Source organism: Suncus etruscus, chromosome 11 (assembly GCF_024139225.1).
Source record: "Suncus etruscus isolate mSunEtr1 chromosome 11, mSunEtr1.pri.cur, whole genome shotgun sequence".
In the NCBI taxonomy this organism is placed as follows: domain Eukaryota; kingdom Metazoa; phylum Chordata; class Mammalia; order Eulipotyphla; family Soricidae; genus Suncus; species Suncus etruscus.
Window position 1 is genome coordinate 95,679,483 of NC_064858.1, and position 12,755 is coordinate 95,692,237.

General features: G+C 38.3%; 1 protein-coding gene across 2 annotated transcripts in view; it reads right to left on the reverse strand.

Annotated features, from left to right (window-relative positions):
- GRIP1 (glutamate receptor interacting protein 1) overlaps positions 1–12,755 on the reverse strand; it is a 225,827-nt gene that overhangs the window by 95,692 nt on the left and 117,380 nt on the right. For both annotated transcript variants that reach the window (XM_049782734.1, XM_049782735.1), the window contains 3 exons: positions 12,190–12,337; positions 10,228–10,397; positions 2,884–3,039 (listed from right to left, as the gene is read on the reverse strand). In XM_049782734.1, the coding sequence (XP_049638691.1) occupies positions 2,884–3,039; positions 10,228–10,397; positions 12,190–12,337 (474 nt within the window). The remainder of the gene's footprint in view (positions 1–2,883; positions 3,040–10,227; positions 10,398–12,189; positions 12,338–12,755) is intronic.

Genomic DNA, 12,755 nt, shown 5'->3' on the forward strand with positions numbered 1-12,755 from the left:
AATTGTCCTTCCCTGCTGAGAGCTGTTAGCCTGTTTCTGTCAGTGATAAGTGCTGCACCTGGAGCCATTATATGTAAAAAATTCCATATACAAATACCCACTGGAAACCCTGAAGCTACTGTAAAGAAGACTGAAGACCTATGTATTATGCCAAAGTTTAATACCATGAAAATGCCTAAACCTGAGAGAAATCGATGAATTTTCACACATAAACATTCAAAATTAGGCAGAATAGCTAACACTTGAGTATTCAAGCAAATATTGCCTAAATGGTTTTACCTTTTAGCAACAAAGTGTGTGTGCAATACTTGCTTTATTAGGCAATTGTAAAGGTTATATAAGTATCTTATTTGGTTTATTTTGGGGGGCACATTTGGTGGTACCCAGGGCTTACTCACTGTACTATCCAATAAGTCATCTTTTTTTCATTTTTTATTTATTTGTGTGTGTGGAGGGGGTTGGGGCCACTCCCAGTGAGGCTCAGGGGTTACTCCTGGCTCTGTGCCCAGAAATCGCTTCTGGCTTGGGGGACCATATGGGACAGAAGGGGATCAAAACACTGTTCATTCTGTTATCTTCTTTTAAGTGGGATGAGGTTAAGCTGCACCCAGTGGTGTCCAGGGCTTACTCCTGGATCTCTGCCCAGGATCACTCCTGACAGTGCTTAGGGATTGACTGTGTGCTTGTTCTCATTTTCACTACATTTAACCTTCTATTTTCCAAAATTTTAATTCTTTAATTTGATGGTGGACATTTTCCTGGCAATGCCAGGGTTACACCCAGAAATAGTCCATTCATCTATGCGGTTATTAGATTGGATCCAGTGGATCCCGCAATTCTGGGGCCATCAGGCTCCTCCCTACCTGGAAGTGCTAGGCAGGGGCCATGAAGTGATAAGGCTCAAACTCAGAAATTCCCAAAAGCTGCTCCATTCTCCAGCCCCTTGATCCATCTCCCCGTCCCTATTCCATAGTTTCAAATCATGTGTCAGGAACATATAATAATAAAGATACAATTTTCTACTAAAGTGGATATAATTTCCAGATCATGATTACCTCATGTGGAATCCCTGTGTTTTTAAATACCTTTCTTTGAAAGAAACCATCAGGTCTTAACAAAAGAGACAGAGACCTTTTTGCTGGTGAGTGATCTCTCACCTGGGTGGTGCTGCTCTTAGGCACCTGGTGAAGATGCATGATGTGCTGACAACAGGTTGAAGAGTGACTAAGTTTACTGGCTCTTTCTCATAAAAATATTGTCCCTTCACTACTAGCTATGACAGAGTCTGGGTTTGGTTCTCTTTCCATATCTTCAAGGTGTGCCTTATTTTATTCCCAATGTAAGCAGGGAAGAGAAGAGATCCCACCTTTGAGTTTCTTTACAATACTCACAACCATGACCACTCATCATGGCATTCAGTTTCAGAAACATATCTCTCTAGATTATGATTAGGTCTAGTTGGAAAAATAGGTGTTATCTTCCTTCACTATATGATGACAAGTTTGGATCATTGCAAGTAAAAGGGGAACTTAGGATTGATCAACTTATGTCCTGTTCTTGGTATAAAAATAAATTTAGAGGGCTGAAGAGATAGCACAGCAATAGGACGTTTCGTTTGCCTTGCAAATGGCCAACCTAGGACCACAGTGATTCCAATTCTGGCATCCCAGATGGTCCCCAGTGCCTGCCAGAAGCGACATCTGAACAGAGAACCAGGAGTAACCCCTGAGCGCTGCCGAGTGTGGCCCAAAAACCACCAAAAAGAAGCAAAAACAAAAGAATTTACTTCTTTTTAGGAGAGACCCCTCAAGTGGTGCTCAGGAGCCCCAGAATCTCTCCTGACAATTCTTGGCCAACTAGGCTGAGTGGCTAAATGTCAGGGCCTTAGGATGCAGTAATACTCAAACCCTGAGGTGCTGGCAATTACCTGGGATGGCCCAGTACTACTCAAGGATCTTTAGGGTTGCACTTGGTGATGATCTATTCTATGGTGCTAGGAGTCGTTTCTAGGTAGGCTGCATGCAAAACATGCACCTTAACTATGGTACTGTCTCCCCAGATCTAACTTTCTTTTCTTTATATATTAACCAGCTACTAAAAAGCAAGTTCCCACATCTTTCCATTCTATGTCATGTGCAGTTATCTAGGAGATATTTCTTAAAGAATCATAGCTGGAAAACAAAAAGAATCACAGCTGAAATATCTAGACCTATAATGCCCATTGTAAAGAAGAATATTATTCCAATTTTCATTTTTCTCCAACTGGAGTATGCAACAAAAATAAATATTAGAATGATTTCAATGTAGAATGTTTCTAAAATCTTATGGGAGGGGATGAGGGAAGAGTTTGAAAAGGTGTGTTCAAACCTATCATTGCTATTTTGGTGCAGAGGAGGACATGAAACAGATGAATTATAATTTACTATGAAACATAATATCAAAAAAATGCACGAATTATTGTTATCAGAAAGCAGACACACTTTTCCTTTAAAAGCTTGTTTTAGAGTGAATAGGAAACCAAGAACAAAGTTCATGTCGAAAGCAATACATAATAGAAGGAAGAAGATTTAACCAAAAAAATCACATTCCTCTTATTTTGTCATACTGAATAGGAAAAAAAATTCAAATGACATATATGTGAAGCTAGTATAAACAAATTCAACCTAAAATTGTATGTGTTGCTATCATGATCACAGATAGAACAAATAGTATATTTCAGCAGTTGACGAGCTATTTCATAAAACTATGAGCAATTTAGGATTTACCTAATCTGTTGGGCCCTGTCACACATTCCTCAAAGGTTTCTATATGTCCAAGATTCCAACCAGCCCATGTTTTCTCTCTAGGCCAAACAGAGAACAGAGAAGCTAGTGTTCCACTTACGTGAACTTTTGAAGTCTTTCTTTTTCAGTCTCCTCCTCATCATGGTTCCACGTGGACTAGTGGAGTAGAGGCTTCGAGGTAAAGTCCCCATGTTCAGAGAACTTAGGCTGTATGCACTCATGGAGGTAGGAGAGAAGGATGAAGACACCAAAGCTGCTGTAAGAGAGTGAAAACTTGGCACAGAGAATTCTCAGGCGGGCATACATCTGCTACATTTGCCAGCCAGTAACAATCCAGAAAGACACATGTGATGCCGAGCAATGGCCAGTTAGTTCCCAACCACACAGCGATCAGGTCTCAGGAGCCACAGAAATAGCACTTTCGAGTTGTTAGTCACAAGAACCTAGAAATGCCCCCAGGAACTCTACCACCCTCAGCAACACAATGGAACACAGAGGGGCTCTTAGAATTGTGCTTTAGACAATTCCCCAAACACTGAAATGAGTTTCACCAGAGACAACAATTTCATGCATCTACCTTCATAGCTATTTCAGGACATGAATTTCACACGTGATTTTACATACAGTGTACCTTAGGACCATTTTAAATGGTTAGTTCCCTACCACAGAGAAAACATTCTGAACACTTGCCTCTTTCTCAACCACACACGCTTTTCAATAATAAAGAGAAAGACAAGAGATGCCAGAATGAAAAGTTGCAATTATATATATGAAATATATATATTTCAAATATATATATGAAATATATGAAATAATGAGCACAGAACAGAAGACTCATGAAACCCAATCCAGAATGGACGAGATGAGGAAGGAATGAGAAGGATATAATTTCAATAAAAGACCAGGAGGAGAAAGCCTGGAACATTACGAGGGCTGTTGGGAGGTGGTGCTTTCGGGAATGGCAGGGCTGGCACTCTGCAATGATCAGGGTGGTAGGTGTTATAGTGATGGTAGGTGTGAAGGCTGGAGTGGTTGCTGGCCCAGGAATCCCAGGTAAGTTGCCTGTCGCTCCTCTGAATTTTCACTGCCCATATGAAGTGATGATGAGAAATAAGAAAAAACAAAGAAAGAACCAAAAAAAAAAAAAGAGGAAAAAAAGTAACTGAACTGCACAAATAAAAAGTGTAACCAAAAAAATATGAAGCTGCTTGCAAAGGAAAAGAAATCTACTTGCTTTTTTGGCCCTTTTCCTCAGTGGTCAGCAGAGCGGATTATTAATATGGGGGTGAAACTTTTCAGCTTCCCAAGAATAATGCATGTCTTACCCCAGCCTATTTTTCCTCCTTTAAAGATGACTATTGAATCAATTTCTAATCTCCCCCTGATGCTTCCCAGCAGAGATTAAAAACATTTTTTAAAAACTTAAAAGTCAACCCCATAAAGATCTATGGCGTACGATTAGTAATTAAAGATTTGCAAATCTTATTCAGTTAGTAGCACTTGTTTTGAGAAAAATAAAACAAACAACAATAAATAACATTGGCTCATGATTCAAATGGTTAGCTAGTCACATATCACAGTTTACTGCTCTGACATTTTAATTACTCTACGATCCATCACTCGAACTTGGCTTTTCTCAGTAATAAGCCATTTCATTCCTCTATCAACATCAGAATCTTATCTGTAAGTAAATAAGTTTAAACATAGTTTATGTTTTGAGGGGTATTTAAAAATTATTTCTATTTCAAATGCAGTTTTTGGTGTTGGACAGCAAACACAGGACACATATATGAAAATATACACTCTATCACTGAGCAATATCTCTGCCCCTTGAAAGAACAATTTTATCCACAAAACATTTCACATGATCCTAATTTATTAAAATGCTAAAAAATTAAAATTTATCTCAATTTTTGATGCCCCCTTAATCTAAAAATATTTTGTACATACTCATATTTATTCAATACCTCTTATATATTGCATAGATAAAAATATACCTAGTATTTATTCTAACTTTAATATTATTGAGTTTTAATTACCTACCTAGTGTTCTGAAATATGAGCATTATATATTACTTTCTAATAAGCAGCTTTTATTTAACAGTTTAAAGTATAAAAAGTATATATAAAATTATATTTATACTGTTACCATACTAATTTTACATGACTAATATACCAATTATTTCACAGTACTTATTCACAGTATACTTCAAATGAAGAGTGAATTATGCAAATACTCTGCATTTTAGGAAGGGATATTTAGTTTATAGTGGAAGTTATACCATCAGTGATATTAACCTTTCTGGCTACTTCACAGCCTTTTCAGAAAAAAAGAACATGAAAAGCATAAGCATAGACAATGACTTGGGGCAGATGGTAACTTCCATTTCAGCTCTGGCTCATCATTTATTGTGTGTGTGTGTGTGTGTGCATGTGTGTATGTATTATTGACCATTACTCTGTCTCCTTGAAGATCAGTTCCCTCATATGTCAAATGGTAATCTGAAAACATGTACCATACAAGAAGATTGTGAGAATTTAGCACTTAATTAATTAATGCTGCTATATAGAACCAAAATATATGAGCTAAGATGAATATGACCCATAATATTTTTATACCAGTACTACTAGTTACTTGCCTATGAATTAAGTGCCCTTTCAAGGAAACAGAAGCATCTTTCAGTAAATGTCACTCACTTGTTTAGAAATTTGAAGGATATTTTTCACCATAACTTTGTAACCCAAGTCCATATGGAGATTTCCTTCTCCATTGTTGTTTCTACCTGTTCACTATCCTAACTTTAAGACTTTGTCTTCTACATGCAAAAATCTGTACTCCACTCAGAGTTTTTCTACTTGCTCAACTTCTACTTTCTATAACACACTTAGGACAATCTTTCATATACCTGATAGATTATGGTTGTTGGGACCTGGGTTCTGAACAAGGAGGGACGTCATTTTGTAAAAGCCACATGGCAGATCTCTTCTCAGGTTCTGAGCAGGGAGAGACACCATTTTGTAAGGATCACATGGTGAAAGCCACTTGCTAGGTCTCCACAAGCCTATTTCCATGAACATTACCTCAAACTACCTGGCCATACCAGGTAGCCTATCAGGGTAGGACACAAGGGAGCAGTTGGAAGTTACCCCTAGACAATAGCCAATCATTTTAAAGATTATCAAAAAGTTAGGACCTCCCTATATATCTCCCCTATATAATCCTCTTGATGACATGGCATCAACTCTTGGGCAGCGTTTATTTCCTTAGGGAGATGGCTCTGGTCGGCCAGTGTAAGGGCTTTTAGGCATACAGGTAAAGTATTAAACTTTATTCTAGTTGTATGGTCTTGTCCTTTGACACGGGACCCTAGTATGGTGATCCTATTCTTTGTTTGTTTTTTGGGGGTCATACCTGGTGGCACTCAGGGGTCACTCCTGGCTCTGCACTCAGGACATTTGCACTTGTTCTTTCATGCTTCTAATATGCTCTCCTATGTATTGGGCAAGGCTGTCTCCTGCTCACCATGTAGGTTTAAGAGCAAGAGCTGAATCCTTTAGTAAGTTTAGTTGGTGTCACCTTGCTGACTTCAGGAGCTCTCCTAGCTATTGTACTGCAGTTTATATGTTTTAGAGCCACATTATTCTTTGAAAGGGCTTTACCTACTTAATAAAATTTGAATGGTTGTCTCTCTGTACTGGGATGTAATTTCATTTCTGTGGAAGCTACTTGTCTTGCTTACTGGGTGAGTCAGAACAACCAGAAGAGGGTCTTGTACATAATAATTGAATTCATGAATAAATAAATGAATGCATCAATGAATAAGAATGTCAGTCAGTGTCCAACTGTCCGCAGTTCTCCTTGTAATAAGGAATGATGGAAAGGAAAATCCCTAAAGTGTTTTCATTCACTATATTCATCTACTTCTATTTTGAGAACTATTCTTTTGTTCGTTTAAAGTAAGATGCAGTTATTTTTGTCTGATGAATCCACATCCCTAGCCCTTATATTGGCATCTAGATCCAGTAATTTTTTTCTAATAATAATTCCTTTTTTTTTAGCACTATGGTTACAAAATTGTTCATACTTGAGTTTCAGTTTCAAGTGCACCCTTCACCAGTAAACTTTTCCTGCCGCCAATGTCCCTCCCTTCCACCTCTCCAGCCCCACCTGTATCTGGGACAGGTATTTTGCCCCTTCACCCTCTCTCAGTCTCTGTCTCTATATCTGTCTCTCTTTTTCTTTTTTCTCTTTTCAACACTGATTTGCACTACAGTTACTGAAGGGGTACCATGCATATCACTTTATCCCCTTAGATCAAGTGATATTGTGTCTAATGAAGTATCATCTGTGGACTCCAGAATTCCCTATTCACCTTTGATTAGAATATTTTGAAAATAATAGGACATTTTTGAAGATTGTGAAGCCCAACTAATACATCGAGAATGAAGATATTCTAACTACCTATTTTGTGTTCAGCATTGTGCTCATGATTGCAGGCAGATTAAATGTTGGCCCTAGCCTTTCTTTGAGGGACTTTGCACAATTATCTTGGAAAAAATATTCATCATATGAAAATACAAAGGGACAAAAATTAACTAGGTAGGATAAGCACAAAATTGAATCACATGTAAGCTGAATAATGAGTGCAGTGTTCAGCACCTAACATAAGCCAGAGAAGATAGCTATTGTTTATTTTGAATATGCAATGCTAGTGTACTTTTCATGGTTGTGCATTTGTCACTCCTATTTCAGAAAAGCATCTCATCTAAAAGTAAAGTTGTTACCTCTTGTGGCTGCTCTCCTTTTGCAGGAGTCTGTTCCCATTAATTAGCACCCATTCTCAATAATTAGAGCTTTCACTGAGAAATAGTAATAGACCTGATACTATGCTATGTACATAGTTCATAACTTATCTCAAATAATCGCACAATAATACCTATTTTATAGATAAGAAGACTAAGGTCTAAAAAGGTTGAGTCATCTGCTTACTGTACAGGGTGGGAGGAGGGGATTGGAATCACAGTTCTGGTGTCTGGCTTGGAGCCCCCCCACTAATTATATGCTACTGCCTCTGGGTGTCCTTGCAGTTGTGAGAAGCTGGAGAAAGTACTGTGCGTTTCACACTATTCCATGGTGATAATCATTACTAAAATCTTATAAAGCATGGGGCACAGAAGACTGTGGGTCTGCTCTCTAACTGTATCCTCTAACCCTGTGCAGAATGTCTGAGGATACAAGCAACAGTTTTCAAAAGAAGTTCTAGAGTCACTTCAAGTGCTGAACTCTGGGGTACAATCTCTTTTCCAAAGTCTATGTTTCCTTTCAATCCAGACCCTCTGTGGGAACCAATTTCGACCTCACTGAAAACTCATCTTGTTAGTTCTTTAAATAGTGCTATTTTCAGAGAAGAGCAAGTTAATCTCTTCTTAGTAGAGGGGCTGACTTCTCTATTTCTTTGAAAACACTGTGGTGAATGCTTTGTTGCTAAGTAAAATCTGAGGCATGTTCTAGCTCTTCCTATGGGGAAAAAGACAATGAATGTTGAAGGCATTAGATATCGGATATTTTTTTTTGGTGAGAAAAGGGTAAGACCTAATATGCAAACATGCATATTTGAGACATGATAAGCACAAATATTTTTGTATTTTTCATTTTGATTCTGATTTAATTATTTTAGAAGCCAATATTTATTTTCCCATTCTTATTTCATTATAAATTGTAGAGAGATAAGGAAGATAGTGACCAATGGTCAGCGAAGTGGATAACATGGTCAGAGTGGAAGCCGGAATTATTTAAACCACTAACCTGTCAACTGCTCCCTATAATTACAAATAACATCAGACTTTTCACAGTAAAAAAACACACACACATATTTTTTTCTTATTCTCTGTACATTTCAGTATAAAAATTCATCTTCTAGAATTGTCTAACCAGGTTATAAATATTTACCATTTCATGAGGTGGAAACTATAGAAATTTTTACCATCTGTGTATGAAATAAAAAAGTGGAAAGTAAGCTTTCTCGAGACAATACTATTTTCAAAGGGTCTGTGGTACATTGTTGACTTAAATGATAATGAGAATTTATCAAGAAAAAATAAACCCTACAGTGTGCTTTCTTTAGAAGACTTTTAAAAGTTTGAGAAATCTCCTGCAGCCTGCAGGAAAGGCCCTGGGCCTGCCTTTCTGCATTTCTGTCTCAGTGAGGCTGAACTTCTTCATAAGCTATGAAATAATGTCTAGGCAGCATAAATTCTCTACTCCAATATGTAAAATTAAAATCTGATAAAGGTAATGCTGTCCTAGAGATTTCCATTAGCTCCAGGGCTGTCTAAATTTCATTTAATTAAAAAGGTTGCATCTTGCTGACTCATGTTGTATGAAAATTATCTGTCCTCCCCCAATTTGACACTCACCCCCCCCCCAAATCTGTGCAAAAAACTTTGTGTTTTAGGAGGTGGGAGCTGATACAAATGACCTCCTCTGAAGGAAAATTTCAATTCCAGGGAAAATGGTTCTCTTTCTTGAAGCACACAGAAATGTTTTCCTTTTGGGCCCCCTGGCAGGGAGGCTGAGGGTTTGAGAGGAATTGATTTCAAGAAATAAAGAAAGGAAGGAAAACACAAAACACTTAGTTTCAAGAAAAGAGAGAAGTGTGTTGAAACAAAGAACTCATTGGAGAGTTTGTTTGTTTGTTTGTTTTTCATTTGATTTTGGGCTCAAAGTCCTTTTCCTTGCACCAGGTTTTATTTAAAGATGCCCAGGTGGATGGTATATAAAAAACAGCAAATGTTTCTGTGAGCAGTAGCTATGCTGAATAGGCTCCTCCGACACTTTGTTTTGCATAAATGTAGTCAAATACTCTGTTTCTCCCAGGAAAGACAGATACTCAGAAATGTAGCTCTCTCCATCCTCAGGGAAAAAGGAAAAAACTACTCTGGTAAACACAAAATATGGAAAAAAAGTCAACCCTTCATACATTATTTTTTCTCACTGAGTATTTGAAGGAGCTGCTCTTAATTCCCACTTTAAAACTATTTTTGAAAAGTCTGAGATTTACTGTTTACCTTCATTGTCCTTCAAGTTGAGTGTAAATTCAATATGAATAACAGCAAATTATTTTCCCTCTCTCCACATTCTATTTTCTCCAAAGACATTTTTTTACAATGTCAAATTGCATGACTTTGAAAATTCTAGGATGCACTTTTCAACCTTGTTTCTTCCCTCAGTTTGGTGATCTCAGTAAATTATACACAGCTTGCAAAAGGTGTGTGTGTGTGTGTGTGTGTGTGTGTGTGTGTGTGTGTGTGTGTGTGTGTGTGTGTGTGTGATTATTCAAAGAATAAAAGTAACTGGCAGAATTATATTTGGGGTCTTCCTGCCTAACTCTTAGATGAAGGAATGGCTGGCAGGGGAAGAAAGAAAAAGGTTTGTCCTTCTCACCGTGTTCAGGTCCCTTCAGAGCAAGGCGGGTCTGATGATGGGGAAGTATTTCCAACTTGACCTGGTCAGTGGTGTTGGCCAAAAACTGGGTTGCTTCGGCTAGGGTGCAGTATTCCATGCTGGTGCCATCAATGGACAGGATGTGGTCCCCCACATGCAGTGCACCACATCTAGGAAAGGAGAAACTAGTTACCACAAGGGCCCTTCTCTTTGCAAGGCGACTTTCAGGTCCTTCACAATTAAAATTTCATAGTTTTTATTTTCTTAAAAAGAAAATAAATGTGAATGCTCTAGGATACACACCATCTGTCAAATGTTACATTGTTGGGATCTGAACAGAAATGTAAAAGCTTACCATTAATACAGAAAATTGTAAAGAAATGTTTTTCTCTCTTAAAAAAATATGTTGAGGGTGATGGTGTAGTGTCTGGAGGAGAAGTGAGCAGGAAGGGAAGGTGAAAGAAAAATGCTTCCCCCTTGGGTTTTATTTTCCCTGTGATTTTTCTTCCTGGGTGGTTTCATCTCCAAATAAGAGTTGGTAAATCTTCAGAATGTTAAAATGAGACACAGAAATGGAATAGGGTCATTCCCTGCTGTTTTACATGTGAATGAGAATAAAGTAGGGAAGAGATTTAGCTCATAAGTTCTCAGAATCTTCTCACACAGCTTCCAGATTGCAAGGTTCTTTTATTAACGTGTTTTATTCTGTTATTCTGGCATGGAACATTTATTAGTTCCAGCACTGTCTATGACAATGATAATTATGCAGCAGCCAAAGGGGGTACCAGTAGGAGCCTGTGTGGTGAGTCAAGTTGGCATCTCCACATACCAATTCAGTGGACAGCTCCTTAAACAAGTTACTCCCTGTGGAACAGGGAAAAAACACACGGGAGAAAAATTGAAGCAGCCTGCAATCCTGCACCACTGAACTGGAGAGCACCCCAGCATTGTAGCCATCGGGAGTGAGACCACAGTGGAGCTGTAAATGAGAGCATCACAGGAGTTACTGCAGGCTGCTATGTCAGATGGGGAGCATTCCCAGGCAGGACCCATGCAAGTGTGCAGGGGACACTGGTTATACGAACATATCTAGAAAGTTCCATGAGGCACACACTCCACTTCTCAGGACAAAAGCATTTCTAGTCATCTGTTTAATTTAGAAACATGATTTCACATAGATGCACCCAAAGCTATGAGAGAAGAGAAGTTGTTAAATAATTTATCTTGAGGAATACCGGTCCAATCCCTTGCAACTTCTGCCTTTTTAAGACTAAAATGGTCCGACAATTTTCAGTAGAAAGGATCTTGGCTTTTATTGCTACAGGAAATAAATAACGCTTTCAGGGATATTAGAAGACAATGAAACCGTAAGTTCAACATACTTTGACAAGATAGGACCTTTTCTTAAAGTTAGCACAATTTCAAAAGATCAGATTTTATTTTAAGAAGGAATAAGATTTCACGATGGCAGCCTTATTTAGAGTTCAGAGAAAACCGCAGCTTCTCTGCATGAAGCGTAATACAAATCTTTTTGTTTTCTACTACTCTACCAAGAGTGATACCGTAGAAAAACCTGCTAAGTTGCACCACAGTTTTTTTTTCCTCCCATTTCTAAGGGCCTCACAGAACATCTGGATGAAGGGACATTACATCATGAGTGACTGCTAAGGCATAAGAGTTTTATGTTTTCTTTCTGAAGTGTTGGCATTGGGGATCAAATCCAGGATCTCACATGTGAAGCACGCACTCTACCAATGAACAATATGCTTGGCCTGGTAGGTGACTTTTTTTATTCCTTTACTTGTAACTTGTTTCCTTATCTGAAAACTGTCTAAAATGGAGAGTTAATAGCTGTGTGTGTATGCAAGTGTGTATGTATTTGCATTACTCGTGTGCATAATTATAACATGTGAATTCCTGAATTTACATGTTAAGAAAGGAGGTACTTTCTATGATACTCACCTGTCTGCAATACTTGCAGATTTGATTTTGTCTATGACAATGACCTGTTTGTTACAGCACATCGAGGTAGTTAGGGCAACCCCAAGGCTGGCACCAGGAGTTTTGGCAACTTCAACTAGTAGGGGGCCGGATGCTGTTGCCACAGAATCTATGGAAGAATAAATTTCAGAGAAAGAAAACAAATAAGCAAAGAGTCATACAAAAATAGAAAACTTTTAAGTCTAATATTGGTTAGTTAATATTTGGGGAAAGGATGGGAGTGGGCAGAAAGCCAAGGGTCTCTTCAGGTGATTCTCAGCCAACTGAAAAGGCAGTTCAATGTGAGGGTTCCAGGATGTAGTTCCAAGATTATAGGGCCACTCTGATCGAGCTTAAGGCCTCCAGTTCTGCACCTCATGGTACCTGGAGAACCATATGGTACAGTGGATTAAATATATGCATGGAAAGGCATATGGCTGCACCTCTATTTTATATCTCAATCCCTGATTCATCCATTTATCATTGAAACTTAGATTTCACTGCATATAACATCCCCATTCACAGTGATTAGGGCACCAGTTAGGATA